The sequence below is a fragment of the Phyllostomus discolor genome, chromosome 4 (assembly GCF_004126475.2).
Source record: "Phyllostomus discolor isolate MPI-MPIP mPhyDis1 chromosome 4, mPhyDis1.pri.v3, whole genome shotgun sequence".
In the NCBI taxonomy this organism is placed as follows: Eukaryota; Metazoa; Chordata; class Mammalia; order Chiroptera; family Phyllostomidae; genus Phyllostomus; species Phyllostomus discolor.
The window spans coordinates 192,541,948-192,563,339 of NC_040906.2; the positions used below are offsets into that span (position 1 = coordinate 192,541,948).

At 41.2% G+C, this 21,392-nt stretch overlaps 1 protein-coding gene and 1 non-coding gene across 10 annotated transcripts in view; both read left to right on the top strand.

The window, feature by feature from the left end:
• Nucleotides 1–21,392, top strand: part of AIG1 (androgen induced 1) — a 212,130-nt gene that overhangs the window by 62,853 nt on the left and 127,885 nt on the right. For all 9 annotated transcript variants that reach the window (XM_036024800.1, XM_036024803.1, XM_036024802.1 and 6 more), the window contains exon 3: nucleotides 9,993–10,094. In XM_036024800.1, coding sequence (XP_035880693.1) covers nucleotides 9,993–10,094 — 102 coding nt within the window. The remainder of the gene's footprint in view (nucleotides 1–9,992; nucleotides 10,095–21,392) is intronic.
• LOC114495830 lies at nucleotides 21,135–21,284 on the top strand. Its single transcript, XR_003684495.1, has one exon. It is a non-coding gene; the product is annotated as a small nucleolar RNA SNORA57 (small nucleolar RNA).

A 21,392-nucleotide genomic window follows, 5' to 3' on the forward strand; every position in this document is an offset into this window, starting at 1 on the left:
CTGCATGTTGTGTTGTGTGTTCACCGCCCCAGGTCAAGTCTCCTTCCATCACCGTTTATCCCCCCTTTCCCTCCGGTAATGCCCAAACGGTTGTCTGTGTCTATGAGATTTTTTTTCCTTAATTCCTTCACCTGTTTCACCAAACCCCCCAGACCTCTCCCCTATGACAGTTGTCAGTCTGTTCTTTGTCTTTATGATTCTGTTTTTATTTTGTCGGTTTGTTTTGTTCATTAGATTCCACATATAAGTGAGATCATATGGTATTTGTCTTTCTCTGACTGGCTTTACTCAGCATGTTTTTCAGGTCTATTCATGTTGTTGCAAAGAGTGTGATTTCCTTCTTTTTATGGCTGAGTAGTATTCCACTGTGTAAATGTACCATGGCTTTTTTATCCACTCATCTACTGATGGACACTTGGGCTGCTTCCAAATCTTGGCTGATGTAAATAATGCTGCAGTAAACATAGGGGTGCATATATTCTTTTGAAGTAATGTTTCAGGCTTCCTTAGATATATTCTCAGAAGTGGAATAACTGGGTCGTAAGGCAGTTCCATTTTTCATTTTTTGAGGACCTTCCATACTACTTCCCACAGTGGCTGCACCAGTCTGCATTCCCACCAACAGTGCAGAATGGTTCCCCTTTCTCCACATCCTCACCAGCTCTTGTTGTTTGTTTATTTATTCATGATAGTTATTCTAACCTGTGCACCGTGATATCTCATTGTGGTTTTAATTTACATTTCTCTGATAATTAGTAACACTGAGCATCTTTTCATGTGCCCGTTGACCATCTGTATGTGCTCCTTGGAGAAGTGTCTGTTCAGATTCTGTGCCCATTTTTTTTAATTGGACTGTTGGGGGGTTTTGCTGTCAAGTTGTATAAGTTCCTTATAAACTTTGGTCGTTAACCCATTATCAGATGTACTATTGGTGAATATGTTCTCCAATTCAGTGGGTTTTCTCTACATTTTGTTGATGATTTTCTTTGCTTTTATTCTATGCAAAACCTTTTGATTTTATTCTGCAAGCAAAGTGGAGGAGCAGCATTAGAAGTTTTAAATTGAGGAGGCCTTAAAAGTTTTAATAAGAAAACTCTGAGTCCAAGATAAAGCACAGACATAATATTTTTAAAAAACTGAAGCCGCCCTGGCTGGCGTAGCTCAGTGGATTGAGCGTGGGCTGCGAACCCAAGCATCACAGCTTTGATTCCCAGTCAGGACACATGCCTGGGTTGCAGGCCACAGCCCCCAGCAACCGCACATTGATGTTTCTCTCTCTCTCTTTCTCCCTCCCTTCCCTCTCTAAAAATAAATAAATAAAATGTTTTTTAAAAGTATTTATTTAAAAAAAGACACTCTATAAATTAAAAAAAAAACTGAGGCCAGTGGGCCTCACTAAGAGGCTACCTCAATAATCAGGATTAAGGACAGTATGGCCCAGAACTTTGTGAAAGCCAGCTGAGCATGCAGCGGGGACCTCAGATCCAGATGCTCTACTTCTAGTAATGCTTTCCTCTGGTGCACTCACAGCATACAGAACAGCACACACATAACACGCGTACTGCGGGATTATTGGACATAGCAATACTTGCAATAACTGTACATATCCGTTCATGTGTGCTTAAGTAAATTATGGTGCATAATCATATAGTGGGATACTATGAAGTGTTAGGGAAAATGGAGTCTCATCAAGTCAAATAAATTGCATCAAAAGAGTATTTTCTCTAGCCTACCCTTTCCCTGAAGAAATGCGTGTGTGGCTGTACACATTGGTCTAGGAATTTAGGTTAGCCTAGACCAACAGCCTTCAAAGCTCTAAGCAAATAGTATGTATTTAATTCCTGAATTAAGGACTGCAAGACTTTATCCTACATCCACCGAATGCAACTCAATCATTTTTATTGAGCTAAGTGGCTTCTCTGTGGGCCAAACCCCTCAGGTTCAGTGCCCGCTGCACGAGCTTGCATGGCCCAAGACCCTAGTCATCCATCTCCTTGCCCACAATGCACAGAACGCTCTGAGGCTGGTATTGGTGTTGATGCCTAGAGCAACCCCATTTGCTGGACTTGCCACCGTTCTGATTTTTTCCCCTATTCTTTGTGCATCAATTTGGGTTGTGTGTGTGTATGTGTGTGTGTGTGTGTGTGTGTGTGTGTGTGTGTTTCTGGCTCCTGGTGATTTCCTTCCTCGTGTGCTCAGCAATAATTGAACAGTATATTTGTCGTGACTTACTTAGCACCCAGGGTTCTGCAGCAGGAAGGGTTCCCAGTGCAGCTAGTCTACGGCACTGCAGAAAGCTAAGCCCCAACTGTCTTTCCCAAAAGCAGTTTTTCCTTTCATCGCTTGTAAGGTGACTTGCAGATTTTTGTAGTTTTAGTTGTTATATTTTATTCATTTTCTAAGTTCTCTTCCTTCACTTTTACAATCCTCTCTTGCTTTATTTTTTCTTGTTTTATTTTGTCTGAATTTTTCTTCTTTGACCTCTATTTAGTCTTTGACCTTTAACAGATAGTTATTTGATCATAAAGTACATTTATCCTGGCATAAGTTTTCTGGTTTGTATGTTCAGTTGCCTTTTTTTTTAGGGGGAGGGGGCACATTTCACTTTATCTCTTTTTTCGGGGAGGCTGTGTGGTACCTATGAATACATTCCATGCTATTCTTTTACTCATGATTGCTCATCCTCACGTTGGTCTGTTCTTCCTGAGCCAGCTCTTCGTGAAAGGCGCGAACTGGAAACAGGCTAAGGAGTGAGCTAGAGCCGTTTGAATTTCCAGCTGTTTTCCACCACCACCACCCTCCCCTGGAAAAAGGCTTCTTTTCAGGCTCCACTCATTTCTCTTTTCTTGACTCATTTTGATCACAGCCCTTGTGTATGGTGACAGCTTGGTCCTGGCCGCCCGAGCCTGAGGCTCAGCATTCAGGCTGCTTACAGTGGATCCTTTCTTGTGCGCCTTACCGTACCCACATCCAGCTTCTTGAACAGACGACAAGCTGACCCATTTAACGTGAGCACTTAGGACCGCTGAACCCAATCAGGGATCAGCACATTTCCGCAGTGCTCTCATGCATCGCAGACCTCCTGTTCCCGGCAAGGGCCATTTCGTGCGCCTTAGAGTGTGCCTCCTGTAATGACCTCTCTGTTCTGCTCACCCAACCGGAGAGCCCTTGTGTCTTGTTTCTTACATCAGTGTCTTCCCCACCCTAGCTCAGTGCTCCGAATACTTGGCAGTGCTTCTGTAAGAGTGATGTTTGGTTACGGGTGTCTCCTACTTCTGTTGGTTTCATTTCTGTTTCTCATTCTTCTCCTTATTCTTGGTTGATTTCAGGAAAGAGAGCCATTAGTCTTCCATTTCTGATCTAGAAGTGCAGAGGAGGATTATTTTAGGGTGATGGGAAGACTAAACCAGGTGAGGGAGGAGCTAACTCCTAGATCTGAGAAGGGAAGGACTAGAAGAATCGCCTTAGAAAGAAGGACATGAGAAGGCCATATCTTCCTCACTGATGGAGGGCAAACTGTAGGGTGACCGGAGAGAGAAATCTGAGGTCAGCAGGAAGAAAACCCGAGGCGTAGAAGCATACTCGCTCCAGTGGGCGATGTGGGGTCCGCCACAGATGAGAAGCAGCATTACACCTATGTTTGTTTATTCAGCGCATTTTTGTCAAAAATGTGTTACATGCCCAGCATTGGGTAATGGCACTGGACAAGAGAGACAGGTTTTTGTTCTCTGAGACTTCACTTTCTTGTAAAAGAATGGAACAACAACAACAACAAAAAGAGCCTATTTTAAAAAATCAGGGTCTATGACAGAAAATAAAGGCGCAGTGGAGTCATTGGGGAGGCTTCTGTGAAGAGGTGATGTTTAAGCTACACCTGAAGGAACAGAGAGTCCAGCCATGGGAAAATGAGGTAAGAGCGTTCTGGCCAGGAGAAGAGAAAATGCCACGGCCCTGAGGCAGGAAAGAGCTTAATGAGTGTCAGGAACAATTAAATTGCCACTTGGAGCTTGTAGAGCAAGCGAGAATATGGTGGAAGCTGAGGCTGTTGAGAAAGGCGAGCACCAAATCACGTGAGCACTTAGAGGAGCTGGGTTTCTAATTCTCACATTATTTATTCATAATGCGAGATATGAATAATCTGGATAAATTATAAATTCTACCAAAAAGACGGTAGTTGAAAGCCATGAAAAAAGCCACATAACGTTAACATGTACTTTAGAAACTCTCTAAATGGAAATTCTGGTTTTAAGATAATTTAAGCAGAATGCATAGCATAGAAAGTATAGCCCTGGCTGATGGCTCAGTTGGTTGGAGCGTCTTCCTATAACCGAAGGGTTGTGGGTTTGATTCCCCGTCAGGCCACATACTCAGGTCATGGGTTCAGTCTCCCATCCGGCAACTAATTCTCTCCCACATTGATGTTTCTGTCTCTCCCTTCTTCTCTCCCTTCCTCTCTCCCTTAAAGCAATGAAAAATGTCCTTGGCAAGAATTGAGAAAAAGTATAATGTCACTCATAGCCTCATAATTACAAGTAGAGGAAATCCACGTTACACTTCTAGGAACGAGTACTAGAAACTAAGAGTACTCTGGAATAAAAGATGCTATAGCATTCCAGAGGGCCCTAGGCTTCGCCACACAGTTCTGAATTTGAGGGTGCGGCTGAGGGAAGTCAGCCAGGAGGGGGCACTTGCTGAGTCAGGATCTCCTAAACCTGGAAAGTGGGAAGACAAGGGCCGTGTTAAAATGGGACACCCACTTTGTGCATGGGGGCCATCTGAGACAAAGCCAGCTAGCATCTAGAACACACAACATATTCTCATGCTTCGTATGTTTGGGAAGAAAAATCACAGCTGGAAACCTGTCTAAATGCAATATCACCTCTCAGCAACCGTATGACCCTGAAAAGAATTGATGGGAAAAAAGGCATGCATAGGAAACTTGCAAGCCAAGTGATAGAACCCCAAAACAGAATTTAAATTCCTCCAATCTGTATTTGGTAAAGTCTCAGTACTAGTAGATTTGTTCTAAAAGGGAAAGCAGTTTCATAGGATATGTCGTGTTGAAGCTATAGACTTTAAACACATATTCATTTATTTCTCCCTGTTTTCCTTCTTTCCCCTTCCTTCCCTCCTTCAACAGTGGATGTTTGAGATCATGATGAGTGGTCTTTGTAGACCAATCTATAGATAAGTAACTTTTCTCTTTAGCCGAACTCATAGCACTGTTCTCTGCAACATCCTTTGTATTCTAATCTGTTTCGCTACGTCACAAAAAAATTCCCCACTGATCAGTGAAGCTGCTGCTTAGAACAGGTTAACTGGCATGTTCTAGCTTCAGCTTCTGTGGAACTCCATAGAAAAGACTGCTCGCAAAAGAGACACAGGGTGAATCCAGTTGTCTGTAGCTTTCATTTCTAACAGTTCCAGGGGTTCAAATGAGGGCTTCAGTGACTTGTTGTTACACAAGTATTTTTGTCTGGGACGCTTGAAGGACTGGAAACTGGCGGTGCTCCTTTCACTCTCAGTTCAAGTACAGTATTCTGGTCCTGGCAGCTGAGAAGCAGCAGGTGTGTGCTGAGGAATGGCTGGCCATTGGTCCTGGCCCGAGAAGGAGCCTCTCCACAGCAGTGGAATGTTTCACTATCGCTCAGCCCGTCCAAGAGCACCTATTTTTATTTTACATTCGTGCCCTGGTAGTAGAGCTCAAGCTTATTTTGGGTTCGCTGGTGACCGTACAATCAAGGGGATATCAGTGCAAGAAGCCAAGAAGCTATCACCTGTGCCGTGTTTATATCTCAAGAATTGTTTAGAGGGCTGATTACTCAGCTGTGCCTCTTGACCTTCTAGTGTTACACTAAAAAAGGTGACTAACGTGTTCTTGAAAGTCCCTTCCCTTTTAAGAACCCATATAATTCCCTCAACGTATGGTACGAGAGGGACCAGATTGCACTATTAAGTATTGAGCCCACAATGCTCTTTGCCTACTGAATGATCATTTGTGGTTAACAGAAAGGGCTGTGTTGGTGAATGATGAACAACGAGTTCTCCAGGGAAATAAACTGATCTGTAGTATTTGCTGATATCCATAGTGGAATATTAAGAACAACGTTTATAAATTCAGAAAGTGAGATGAAATAGAGAAATTCCACAAAATGCAAACATGACTAAAACTAACTCAAGGGAATAGGAAACCTGGAAACTCTATAATAAAGAAATTGAATTCATAGTTAAATCTCACAAGAAAACGTACAAGCTCAGACAGCTCTACTGGAGAAGTATATCAGATAGGTAAGGAAGAAATAATATCAGTCTTGCTCAAAGTCCCTCAGAATAGAGGAGGGAACACTTCCCAATTTATCCTGTAAGGCCAGCATTATCCTGTTACCAAAATTAGAAAAACACATTATTAGAAAAGAAAACTAACAGATCAATGTACTTTATGAATAAAGGTGGAAAAAATATGCCCTGGCTGGTGTGGCTCACTGGGCTGAGTGTCATCCCACTAACGAAAAGGTCTCTGGTTCGATTCCCAGTCAGGGTACGTGCCTGGGTTGTAGGCCAGGCACCCGGTTGGGGGCATGTGAGAGGCAATCGATCAATGTTGCTCTCACACATCGATATTTCTCTTCTTCTTCCTTCCTCTCTTCCCTTATCTCTAAAAATAAATAAAATCTTTTTTTAAAGGTGGGAAAAATATCCTAACACAATATCAGCAAGTTTAATCTACCAATACATGAAAATTATAATACATAACTAAGAATCAAAAGTTGTTTTAATATTAAAAATCAATAAATATAATTCATCATATTAACAGAATAAAGGAGAAATTTACACAATCACCTCAAAATATGCAGCAAAGCTATCTGAAAAAATCAGTACTCATTTATTACATACATATTTCAACAATAGATGAGATATTCCTCAACTTGATAAAAGGCACATAAAAACCTGTAGCTAAGATCTAACTTAAGTGTTGAAAGACTTAACACTCACCCAACGAGAGGGAAGAAGGCAAGAATGCTTACTCATAATTGCTTCCAATGAATATTGTGCTGAAGGTCCCAGGTTGTGCAATAGGAAAAGAAAAAACAATAAAATGCATACAACTTAGAGGGGAAGAGGAAAACCTGCCTTTGTTTGCAGGTCATGTACATATGTAAATCCAGAATACTTTATAAAATATACTTTATAAAATACTATGAGTACTTTTAAAATACTTTATAAAATACTATAAATACTTTATAAAATAACTCAAACTACTAATAAAACTTAACAAAGATAAAGGATACAGTGTCAATATACAAAAATCATTTGTGTTTTTGTATTCTATCAACAAAAATGTAAAAGAAATTCAGTACTATCTACAATGGCATAAAAATCAAATGGTGATAGATTTAACAAAATGTGCAAGATCTGCATATTGAAAACTACAAATGTAGACAAATTAAAGAAGGTCTAAATAAATGGAGACATAAATTAGGTTCGTGGGTTAGAAGACTGAATATGGTTAAGATGCCATTTCTCCCCAAATTGAATATATTGTTTCAGTACAGTTATAATCAGAATTTTAGCAGTCTATCTTTGTAGAAATTAATCAGCTGAGATTCTAAAACTTAATAGGAAATGCAAAGGACTTAAAATGGCCAAAATGGTTTTGGGAAGAACAGAGAGGGAGCATGTGGTAAGCAGAATCATAAGAGGGCCCCAAGATTCCACCCTACCCCCACCCTGTATTGTGCAGCCTCCAATAATTCTGTCCCCTTGAGTGCGGGAGGGGCCTGTGATTAAGTTCATTATATGGCAAAGGTAAAGGGATTTCCATCAGGACTGGAATGGCGTAATGCCTGCGTGCACTCCAGACCAAATGTAAAGCTTTGGTTCTCACCCTACAGAAACAGCTGCCTCTTAACTATCCAGGTCAAGGGATACATTTCACAGCCAACCGTCTGGCATCAGGCCCAGGAAGGAGGCCCACGCAGACCCTGGGGCTTCCTTGTGTCTACTTGGGAACTCCGGCACCTTGGTTTCCTGGGATGTAGTCTAGAAAAGCAGGGGTGCCGGCTGTGGGTGGACAAGCCACTTGGCCCCAGGATCACCTCACTCTGTAGTGAGGGAGGAGGCTCAAGGTGACTAGAGTAGGACCTGCCAGAGCGGGACAGCTCACACTTTCATGTGCACAGGGATGACCTCTGACTCTCATCAAAGTGCAGGATCAAAACTTAGCCCTGGCTGGCGTAGCTCAGTGGATTGAGCGTGGGCTATGAACCAAAGTGTCACAGGTTTGATTCCCAGCCAGGGTACATGCCTGGGTTGCAGGCCATGACCCTCAGCAACCACACATTGATGTTTCTCTCTCTCTCTATCTCCCTCCCTTCCCTCTCTAAAAATAAATAAATAAAATCTTAAAAAAAAAGCTCACCAGAACGGCGCAGGTATTCTACACATCTCACAAGCTCTAGGTGCTGCTGATCCATGGGACCCCACTTCGTTAGCAAGACTGTGGACTTGGGCCCAGGTCCGAGGGGCAGGTCACACTGATAGTCTCTACATTTGAAGTCTGTAGTGCAATCAATAAACTAAAATTGTGGGTAATTCAAAAATTATGCGTTGTCCTTGGAAAGATCCTAATGATAGTTAACCTTAAGTTAATAATAGATTTTTTCTTTTTTCATCTTGTACATTTATCAACTGAGTGAAAGTAGTTGACCCAAAAGCAGGATAAAAAAACCCAAGGACCCCAGTCATATTAAAACTATGTGTTTAGCCTACATTTGCATATTGTAATTATCATTCAGTGTGTTTTGTGAAAGAATAAATGTTCATAACACCCTAGGTTTTAAAAGTGGTATTTTTTTCAGGCAAGATAACCCATGTTGTAATTGAGATACTTGGAATAAGAACTTGGGAACCCATCTGATTACTAGCCTTGAGCTGTAACCACCAGGGGTTTCATCAAAAGTGGCATTAAAATATTTATTTTCACTAATGAAATGTGGGGACATGGTTGACATAAGAAATGAGATTAAAATTATTTCTATTGAATATTCATGTTGCATTTATCATTCTGCTGTATTTATTATTTTAGACATAACTTTAATTTGAGACAGAGGCTTTGATCCCTCCCCCTGGGATCGCTCCCTTTATCGTGCTACGTTTATTGACTATTTACAAAAGCGTTGACTTTTTCTTTTAAATTCTATGCTGAAGGTTAAGGCCTTGGGCCATTCATTTCTTTATTGTATCTGAACTTACTCTCTCATCATTAGTTTGAAGAAAGATGATAATAAATTCAGGACTCGACTCTCTTTTGATGATTATATTGCTGATGGGTCAAAGTCCAGCCTCTGGAACCCAGATGAACTTACATGTTATTCCGAGAGAATTAGGACTCTTCCTTTGCCCTCCACACACTCTACTTCTCAATGCTGCTAAAGCCCATGCTTAGACTATATAAATTAATACATTTGCTTGCAATGTGACTTCAGGACATTTTGTAGCAGTGATTTGAATGCTGTTTGTGGTGAAATAGGAACTTGAGAATGCAAAGATTAATTTAAACCACATGATGGGTTCAAGGAAAAGGGACACCCACTACAGATTCTTGAATGTACGCTGACTCCATACAGTGGGGAATGGGATCCAAAAACCACCAGTGAACTTTTAAACCCTCTTGAGAGGAATCAAACCAACACAGTCAGCCCTGGGAGGGAGCTGCTGTGGACAACAGACAGACCGTTTCTCTCTCCCTCACAAACATAGCCCCTTGCCTGGGAGAACACAACTGAGGGATCAGGGAAAGAAGACGGACCCCAACCGTTACCACTAATGGCATGAAGTTTGCACTGTCCTTCCACTCACTAGCTCGTTTACTGATTTGTCTTTCATTATAGATTACAAATTCTGTTGGGTTCTTTGAACAATAGATAATGAGCAAATTGTGTGTTGTATGATAGCTGGTGAATTTGAAATAAAGGATTTCTTTTCCCTTGCAGTTCGTTGTAGCGGTGTTCTGGATCATTTATGCCTATGACAGAGAGATGATTTACCCGAAGTTGCTTGATAATTTTATCCCAGGGTGGCTGAACCACGGAATGGTGAGTCAACTAAAACAAATGATTGCCTTTATTTCTTTTTTAAAATTGATTATTAAGTGCTGTTTTCTAGCTTAGGCTTTCTGTAACCTCAGCCTAAATAGCTGTGAAATGTTGGAAGGCTACAATGCAGTTATCACCAGAGAAGAATACTGAATATAAATAAGAAACGTCTTCCCATAAAGTTGAGTCACTGTTAAAACTGTGCAGTAGATGACTCCACAGTGTGTAAGAGGCGCATCGGTGGTGCTCGATGGTACAATACAGCCAGCTCACCAGGAGATGAAGTGGAGCCAGTGAGAGGCTTGTCCTCTCTGGCAGCCCGAGGGTCGATTCTCGCCTGCCCAATCATAGGCACTCTACTCCTCCTCAACTCACATCAGTGGGAACGTGTGGGAAGTGCCTGTGTACTGTGCTTGGGGCAGTTCCCCAGGAGGAGCAGCCGGGCTGTTCCATCCCCTGGGAGGTGGGCGCCAGAGGTATCTTCGGTGGTGGCTGCCTTGCCAGGGTCTGCCATCCAAGGGCCTTTGCCTGTGGCTGCTAGGTCTCTTCCTTCTTCTGAGTCCAATTCTTTCTGATGCTTTAGTCCTCACGTTTCAAATCAAATACTGCGGATGGTTTGCACATCACTTTACACTGTCTGAAGAGATGTTTTCTGCAGAGAAAATTGGGTGTCATCTTCCCTTTCTGCTTCTGAGACTGAGCACAGTTTGGGTACTAAGTAAGAAGCCTGCATTTTTTTGGTGACAGCAACTTTTAGACTGTCACTGGGTGCTCCTGGTGAAAAGGGCAGCCCATCACAGAAATTATAGGGGAGCACAGAACTAGAAATAGTGTCTTGAATGTGAAAGCCCTTTCATGACTCCATGTCTTTCGCTGTCTTTCTGCCCCACGTGACCTTCCCATTCTTTGCTGGGAAACCCCTGTTTATCCTGCTAGTTTAGACAATAACATCACTAGGCAGCCTTTTCTCACTCTCCCGTCAAGTTAGTGCTTCTGTCATTTGTGCATGCACAGCACTTTCACATCTCTATATCCACATCTGTGTCCCCCACAAAAATGTTACACTCCCAGTGCAAAACAGCAGCCTGCAAATTCCAAGCACTCTGCCCAGCTGCCTGGCTTATCATAGGATCAGTGCATATTTATTAGATTGGTGAATGAATTCAATAGTGCCAATTTCCATAACACCTTGCCGGACAGTACTAATAGCCACTGTTTTTAAGGACCTACTGTGTGCCAAGCATTCTACAGTGGCTATATCATTTCATTTTCACATAGGTATTATGAATGAGCAAGTGTTATCCCTTTTACAGATGAAGAAACGTAAGCTCTGAAAGTTTCTGATACCAGAAGGGCCTTAGCTGAGGACAATTGGTGCATCAGGTGCTATAGCAGTACAGTGTGTGACTATTTGGAACCCTCACTGCACAATATTACCTTCTGGCCAGAGCCTGAATTACAACCGTAGCAGATCCTGGCACTGTGTAACATTTCCAACAGATGGTTTATTGAGCATGTACACAGCCATTAGAACTTCAACATGAGTCTCGTCGTTTTCCCTGGATTCAGTTGGATGGATTAAAATTCTCACTCTTAGAGGCAAATAGAAATGCAAGGAGGATTTCAGTGACATAAATGTTTAGGGAAGAAAAAGATAAATTTATTAACATATCCAATTTTCTCAGATAATACGAGCTCAGTAGGTGCTTTCACAATGAATTTTGTCTCAGTTCAGACAAATGACCATTTCTTTGCTTGTCTTCGTATTTCCATTCATGTTTCCAAGAGTTACGGACAAAGAAGTTGCTTGTGGTGGCTGAGGAATATTTTGCAATATTAAATAATTTACACTACCCTAAGTTTGTATGTATGAAATTTTAAGTACAACATGCCTAAAGTTTAATGCTGGTTATTTGAGATTGGCAATTGAAATATGAACATTAAATGCTGGAATCATGAATAATTACATTTTTATAAAGTGTGCAATAATATTTCTGAAATATCAAAAAATTAAATGAGTGTTTTCAGCTTTGTTTAAATTTTATTTGAAAGTTTAATAATAATTAACTATAATTTGTGTTTGCTTTTAATTTTAGTAGACAATTTTGAATATTTAATTTTAAAAGTAGAAAAACAATTCCATTATAAAATTTTTACATTAATTTTAATTCATATTTTAGTGAAAACATTGAAAATGTTTACACCTTAATTATAATTACATTTTATGTTAAGTTGACGTTCGATTTAGCTTACGGTAATACTATTAGTAGAATTCAAAATTTATAAAAATTTCCTTTATAACAACAAATTTCATGAATTTATTGATATGAATGCAAGAAAATAAAATAAAATTTTGAAATAGTTATATTAAATATTTTATATTCGTATTTGTAATTTATGTCAATTTGTCTTTATTTTACTACTCATCTAATCACATTTTTCTGTTGTTTTATGAAAATATATCTAACAAGGTAGCATGATAGAACATTTTTTTAATGTTTTACTTAATTTGCAACTTCTGAATATTTTCGCAAATGGTCTATGGCTCACTAGTCCTATTTGCTGTTGCATGTTTAAATTTTTATAACTACGTGAATTCCTGGAGAGAATGTATCCTGTACTTATTAGAGTCTCAACATAATTTCTAGGGACCCGGAGCCCTGAACCACAGAACTCAGATGCAGTTTATAAGTCTAACATGACACCATTTCAAAAGACATTATTACTTCAGTCTTGGATTTACAGCATTTAAACTTCCCAGCACAAAATTAGTCAGAAAACAAGCATAAAGGAAAACTCACAGACTCTGAAATTCACAGGGTTTTCATTTTGATACACACTAAGGTTGCCAGAAGTTAGACCTGATTACAATGAAAGGCATGTATTCTATCACCTCCTTTCCACTCTCTACCTCTTTTTCTCAGCAAGTAATCCTAGAATTTACTTGTGGAAGAGAAGAGGAAAGGGGTAAATAGATGAGTTAGAACAGTAATACACCCTTGGTGTGTAGCCACTAAGTTATCTCCAGGCTCCATGAAAATAGCACCAAAAAAAAAAAAGAATTTTAACTGATTGCAATTAAAATATAAATATATAAAACAGCAAATAGAATCAGTTCAGTATCCAAAATAAAAACCATGTATCCTTAAAGCCCGATTTATTTTTATATTCCCAGCAATTCAAAAAGCACATAATGAGTACAAGGCATTCACTGTCAATAATAAAAAAGATGTTTGTGCATTTGCTTTTGAAACTTGGAAGAATTTCAGGTTTACGTTTATATCCTTCTACCACCTTTCTATCCTCAGTCCATGGATGATGAGACAGAAGAAAAACAGGTGATATCAGCCAGTGGATCATTTTCTAAAATGTAATGAGAAAGGTCATGAACAGTCGTGTGAGGACTGTGCATGGCTGCAACATGGGGGGTGGTGCTGTGCTTTGATTTAATCCAATCCAGCAAACATGTATAGAATACCTGTGATATGCAAAGCACCCTGCTAGGCACTGGGTGGCTATAGGAGAAGAAAAACACTTGCAATTTTAGAGGATGGAAATGGCATGTTTGAAGTGGTAAGTAGGAAAACAATTCCACAAGCCAGCAGAGTAGTTCCCAACAGGCTAGGTTCACTCTGACAAGGAGAAGCCCCATTGTTGTTCTGGCTTCGAAAATAGAAGCCTGAACCTTTCTCTTCTGCCAATTATAGTTTTAAATCATTGCCAATGGAGTAAATATACATTTACTCCGATAGGTGAATCAATAAATATTTAAACTCCAGTATGATTGCAGACTCTCACTGATGCTATAACAGGAAAAAACCCAACAACAGCGAGACAGTGTTTCTGCTTACTGAAGACCTAATTAATGTTTATGAAGTGCTTTGAAAAGGCCCAGCACTGTGGAACTTTATTATATTATTATTATTACCACAGATCTTTAATCAGACATGACCTAAATATTCTTATAATCACAGCAGGAGTTTTTCACTCCTTGTGTAATTTATAAGGAGAGAAGAAAAATAAATCCCACCTCTCTTCATGCTTGATTTGTCAGTTGTTCTTGTTATATGTAACTGATCCTCAGGAGAACCTTAATCTAGGGTACTATTTATTCTGTTCAGTGTTATTTTGACATTTGGTAATTACTAAAGTTTTTGTACATCTGTCTTTCCCAGAAGAAAAGGCATTAAATACTGCTTGTATGATCATTGGTTTTGCAGGAACTCAGATTTGATATTTTTCTTTTGGTGAATTGCCAGTTCTGGGATTCACAGATCATGCATTCCAGTACCCAGGGATCCTGTGCCACCCTGAGAGTGGATATTTTATAAAATAAGCTGTTAGTTGAAAGAAGACCATTGTAAACATTCCCTATGAAAAAAAAAATACTGACCTTTCTCAGTTTTCCCAATATATTCTAAAGCAGCTAGAAGATACCTGGAAATTATTAAAAATAAAAGTTCAGACAGGAACAGAGGTCAGAAATTTCTTGGGAACCTCTTTCTAAGACTCCCAGTGGACCTCCCAAAGAAAACACAAATAAGACCCCAAAGACCCAGGAACAGGGAGGGTTGTGTCCACAGTGAGGCAGACACTTGGAGCCACGCTGCGTGCTGTTCTGGGGGGTGAGCTTTTTTTCATATTCAGTTTTACTGACCACAGCTTCTCCCAGCGTGCGTTTTTATTTGCAATCATTAGTTCCACCGACTCCACTTCTTCTGTCAGATTTTGCTGATCTAACTGTTGACACGAGGATTTGATTCTTCTATTTAAGTCAGTAATCAGCTTTAAGGTTAGTTCATTTCAGCCGTTGCCAATTTTATTATTTATTTCAACTAGAAATATTATCAATTGGAGAAAATGTACTTTTGAAACTGATGTTTGAGAAACCTGAGAAGAATTTTTTGAGGTAGAGAAACCAAAAGGGTTTTCCAGGTTCTCACGTAGGAATCTTAGAAGTCGAATCTCCATCCTAGCAAATTAAAAGCCGAACAGACTGAAAAATCAACAGCTCCTTTTGCATCCTTAAAAGACAGGAAGACACAGGGGAAACTGCCGCCCCCAAGATTGGAGAGGCAGATACGCATATAAAGAATAACAACTCACTGGGGCAGAGATTCATGAGCAGAAACTACTGTGGGAACCAGTACCAGGAGAGGGAAACCTGAACTGGCATTTACGGGTTGCTGGAGGCTCAGAGTGGACACATGTGAGAGTGAAGAACTCTAGGGGAACCTAGTCTTAGGGGTCCTCACAATGCTGTGAGACCTACCCCCAGAAACCCCACAGTGAATATCTGAAAAAAAAATCCCCCCCTGTTTCTAGCATCGGGAGGGGAAAATCAACCATTTATAAATACACTGGAGCATCCCGTCCTTAGCAAGGTCTGCCCTCGGAGGAAGCAAACCACAGCCTAAGTCGCTGAGCCAGAGGATATATCAGCAGAGTCCTCGGAAAACTGAAAAGTAAAGAGACCAAAAACTGAAAGAAAGAAGAACAGAACACCCAAGCACTGTGGGACAAATGCAAAGGCGTAACACATGCATGATGAGATGACCAGGAGAACGAAGGGAAAGGCACCGAAGAAATAAGACTGAGACTATCCCCCAAATTGTCAGACATCAAATCAGACCCAGTAAGCTCAGGAGACACCAACTCAGGTAAATACCAAAAAATCTACACCTAGGCATATTGTTTTTTTAAATACGGGAAATCGGAGATAAAGAAAAAAACTCCTGAAAGAAGCAAGAGGGATGGAGAGAACTGGAGAGAGAAATAGGACCTGAGAGAGGCTGGGATGGAGGAGGGGAAAAGAGGGGAGAAGAGGAAAGGAAATGGGGTAGAGTTGTGGGCAAGAAGAGAGGCAGCTGTAGAAAGGAGGGAGAGATTGAATAAGGAGATGGGAAGAAGATGATGGGGGGCGGGGAGGGAGAGTTTACAATGTCCTAGAATAAACAAGGCACAGTGGCTAAGTCATACAGTTTTTTTTTTATACCAACCTCCTCCATAGCTCTTTGAGATTTGGGGGTTAATTTTTTTCTCTGCCCTGCTTGGCATATTATCAGTACTCAGGAACTATCTTATGACTCAATAGATGTTAGCAGATTGAGCTGGCCTCCTTAGGTGTCCCTTAAATGCATCAAGCACCCTCCTTGTCTTGGAGTACTATTCCCCAGAAACCTCTTTGGCTCACGCCTTCACCTCCTTCAAGTCTTTGCTCAGTCTCACCTTCGCAGTAAGGCTTCCTCTGAGCAGCCCACTAGGCGCCGCAACCGCCCCCGTGCCTCCCAGAGTTCCTCGCTGTGCTGTTTATCTCCCTCGTGGCACTCGCCAATTTGGACACGTTACATGGTTTTACTTACATGTTGTATGTGTGCCTCCTTGTTCATCTCCCTCTGCTAGCATATAATCTCCATGAGAACAGAGGTCTTTGTTTTATTTATTGAGTTATCCCAAGCACCTAGAACAGTACCTCTGCTTAACGGGCAGTCGATGAATGTTTGTTGCAATATTCCAGGTCCCTGTGTCCTCTTGTTTTTTCCCCCCACTCTTTATCTTTTCCTCTTCATAATAGTTGATGGAAAATGCAGCCCCAAACCATTCACTTCTTTCCTAACTTGTATGTTACTTCACTCTTCAATCTAAACTTCAGTATGGAAAAATTCTGCATACAGGCCTGCTACCCACCGCCCCCCATCTCAGAGGATCTCACTGTTTTTTACGTGTCATATTACTGCTGCTGCCTGAGAAGGCCTGGACTGAATTCTAAAGAACACACTGTGGGTACCTGGAACACGTAAGAGCTACAGGCGAGGTATATAACAGCCTGGATCGAATTTATTGAAAAGCTTCCATATATTGATTGTTTTATCTGGGTATTATTTATTCCTTCTCTAGGGTAATAGACAGTGGCTCTTTAAAGCAATTTCCTGCCCTCACAAATCCCTCTCTAGGACTAATTTTTCATGCAAGGGTAGAATTCGAGGCTAATAATATTTGGCTTGTACTCTGCCCTTTTTCTTGCTACATTTAATAGAGGAGCAAGCCCAGCAGTAGTATGAGTTCATCAAAAGGTCTGTAAGTTATATTCAGATGTTTTGGGGTCAGCAAAACCCGAAGTGTGGTTTACTCAAGTTTTTTTACCCCTAATCCTTAAATCCATAGATATTTCAAAGTAAACTTAATTCATATGTTTCTCATTCATTTGCCATTAGCTCTTCAGAGTCCGGCGAGGGGGTGGGGCCAGGAGGAAGGTATTGTCTTAGGAACTGGCTTCCTTCTTCACTACCACAGACAGATCATTCATTAGTCACAGACCCGGCTCCTTGGCAGGAGTCCATCCCTTTATCCTTTCCAGTTCCCTTTTAATTGGAGCTTCAACCTCAGCAAGCATCTGTGATAACTGCCAAGGACAGCGAAGTGGAAAAAAGCTGCATTTTCTATCATGGAAGCACAGAATCCCAGAATCTTAAACTTAGAAAGTGATTCTAGAGACCACCTTGCCCGCATACCATGGGATACTTGTACCACCTGAACAACACCCTTTCAGGCCCTGCTTGAGCATCTCCAGGATGGGGCTGCGGCTGTACAAAAGGCTCTTGTAAGGAGCTGCATCTTCTGTTGACATGTCAGTGCCCATCCCTTCGTCTCTTCTACAGGACTCAAATGCCAGTCCTCTTTGCTCTCCTCATGTTCTCTTCCAAAAGGATCTCACTCTCCCCCACAACTGTGGTCTCTGCCATATATGGGTCATTCCCAAGTCTACTTCCTGGTCCACCATCCCAAGGAGCTTCACCCTCTGCATTTGACACAACGACCTTGAGATGAACATATTGAAAAAAACTCCTTACATTAACCCCTCCTCTAAATCTTGTTACTCCCCTCATGTTGCCATCTTAACAACGGCAGGATGCATCTCAGAGCTCCTCTTTCTACTGCATCCCCCAGAGTTAACAAGTCCTATCAGATGTGCCTCCCAAGTAGCTGCGAAGTCTGCCCCAGCCTCCTCATCACCACCCTCCCTGCTTTGGTTCAAGGTGTTATCATCTCTCCACTGAGCTGAGGCAGCAGGCTCATTTCTCATCTCTTTGCCTCCCCAGTCTCCTTACCACATTCTTCTCCGCCTTGCTGCCTCAGTTACCTTTCTAGAAAAGATGAGGTTCTAATTGGCTCCCTGCTGTTGGGTTGGCCAAAAAGTTCATTTGTTCTTTTCCTATAAGATGGCTCTAGTAGCGCTTAGTTGTCTTGAACTTCATCTGAAACAATTTTGTTAGATTGAATTGTGACAGCTGTCATATCAATGTGCATTTTTAAAAATGTATCAAAATTGGTGAATTTTTGTGTAGGCATTTTAATATTCAAGATGGAAGAACATAGGCATCATTTTCAGCATATTATGCTTTATTGTTTCAAGAAAGGTAAGACCGCAACTGAATTACAAAAAAAAATTGTGCAGTGTATGGAGAAGGTGCTGTGACTGACCAAACGTATCGAAAGCGGTTTACAAAGTTTCGTGCTAGAGACTTCTCACTAGGTGATGCTCCATGGTTGGGCAGACCAGCTGAAGTTGATAGGAATCCAATGGAGACATTAATTGAGAACAATCAATGTCATACCACACGGAAGATAGCCAACATGCTCAAAATATTCAAATCCCTACAGTTATTGGTGAAAAGGAGAGGTGTGTCTTTTATTTTATGGGAAAAATTAAGCAGACTTTTCGACCAGTGCATTCCTCCCTCGGACAGCACCGGTGACTGAAGCACTCTGCCGGCTCCTGGGCATCTGGGGGCCTTCTCGCTGCACTCGGAACACCTCGTTCACGCACCTGTGAGTTCCCTTATCCCATTGTTTGGTTACTAATTATTTATGTGTTTATTGGAAGAATAAGGACTAGCCAATTGGTGGGAATGTTTCCCGTTAATATAGCCCCTTTTCTCCCTGTCGAATGCATTACTTGCTGTGAGCTGGAAATATATCTTACAATCCTATACGCCCACGTGCAGCCGCTCACATTGCCACTATCTCTATGTGTCAGGATAGCACGACCCATGTTAGTGAGCTTTCCTTCCCACACCAACCCCACTGCCATCGCCACACACAACAGAATGTCTTTTTTGCTCCATTCTTTTTTATCACATCCGATGAACCCGAAAGAGCCAGTGTGTTTCTGATGCTGTGTTGCTACCAGTTGCAGATGCAAGAGTCACCTAGAAAGAGGGACTGAGTCAAATGATCTCTCTAGTTCTCTCTGGTTTTATTATTCTGTGAAAACAGTTCCACTAGTGGGAACTTAAGAGTTCGTTGTGGGAATTCATCAGGTTGGCCGTGGAAATACATAGCACACTGCCTGCCTCATAGTAAGCCTTATACATGTAAGTCATATAAGTCCTCTAAAATAGGATAGAATAGGGCAAGATCATATAAGATGAGATGAAAGTTTCACTATAGCTAGTGCTTTTCATTTATTATCAAGTAACAAGTAACAAGTTAGTGTCAAATTGCCTAAAGCTTCAAGGAAAAATGCCCCAGTGGAGACCTTATATTTTTAGCCACCCTGAATTCACATGTACTTCTAAAGTAAAAACTTAATGAAATTCCCTGAAAGCTTATATAAAATGTAAGATAGTTACCCTTGGGCATAGAATTCAAATCTTATTTTCAAGCATTTCCCCTCAGTTGCACCTATTCAAAAGAACATTGCTTAAATTCAGAATTTGACTGCTAATATTCACACATATGGCAAATATGAACTAATCAGACCACAGATATTTTGCTGCATTCCATGGTGTCTCATTTATTTGTTTAATTTGCAGCTATAGCAACTAGATTCCACCACTTTAGGCTTTTACACAGAGACCTACAGTCTGATCAGCTTGGTTGAAGTTTGGCACTCAGCACTATACTCAATTGAAGACATATGCACAAACTCACCACATTTTTTAAGCTGGTTTTCACACGGGGCAGATGTATCCTATTTGCATAAAAATATGAAAAGCAATCTTCTGTGTGGACAGTAGACAATTAAAAGATACAGCGACCTACTCTGCTGTAACATTTCAAATCTTAAAGTTTTCTTGGCATGCTTCTCAAAAGCCCATCTGACTTTGAAGCAGCCTGTCTCTCCACAGAAAGCTCACTCCAGCAATGACTAATGGATTGACCTGGTGCCACACTAGTGCTGCTCCATGCATGCTGCTCTGCACAAGACGAGCCTTTGGAAATGACCTTGAAACAGAGTGTTGCCAAGTTAATGAAATATGGGCCTTCAAGAAGTGCCATTTCACAAGCAACTTACAGACGGGTATTTGCAGCATTGTCAAAGCTCAGGCTCTTAATTTGGCGTTGGTTTACCAAGAGTATTTAACATACACTAGGAATGATGTTCCCTCTTGATTTTATTAGTTGCACTTTGTAACAGGTTGGAAAAATTAGGTAATGGAGAAATTGGCATTCTGCTGTTGTTTCTCTGAGGTGTTTTCTTCTCAAACTTTTGCTGAAGGAACAAGAGATGTCCAAAGGGTAAAGGCGCAGTTGGTGGGTAACGAGAAGATGATAGGAAGAAGTACCTTTCTGCACTTGTAAACCGTCCAGTTGATATGGTTCCACCTCACCAGACTCAGGCTCCGGGAGAGGAGCATTGCCTTGTCATATGCACACCCATATGATAACTTGTTGTAGTTCAGAAGTGCTCGCTGATGTTGACGTCAGTTGTTGCCACGGGGTTTTTCAGACAGTGAATGATGCATTTGTGTTGGTGCATGATGTCTCCCTTCGATGGCACTTCTCACGCTGGTGAGGTTGGCTGACATTTCAGGATCTGGATAATGAAGCTGCGCTTTCAGCTTATTTGGTAGTCAGTGATCAGTCTCCTGGATTGGCGTGACTTTGAGACAGCCCCCTCAGCTCCCCTCCCTGTGGCCCTGCTTCCACAACCGTGCAGAGGGCAAGGCCAAGGACAGGGCAGTCCAAGTGGGATGTCGGAAGGGCACTGGGGAGCGAGATGTAGTCTCTGAATTCATTCTCAGTTCTCTTAAGGTAACTCTTTTTCATGCAAAGTCAGATTCAGTACTTCTTTTTAAAAAAGAAAAGAGAGAGAGAGAGACCAAAGGACTCTGGCCCTCTGGGCGTCATGTCTTTGGTGCTTATGGTTCCCAATTCACCCAGTCTATCCTCTCACGTGGGACACGGTTGAAAAATAACATAAAGACCATTCAACCCCTGTAAAGCATTCTGAGAAGACTCTTATAAAAGACTTCTGGCCATTCTTACTTTTTAAATGCTGATAATCCCCACTAA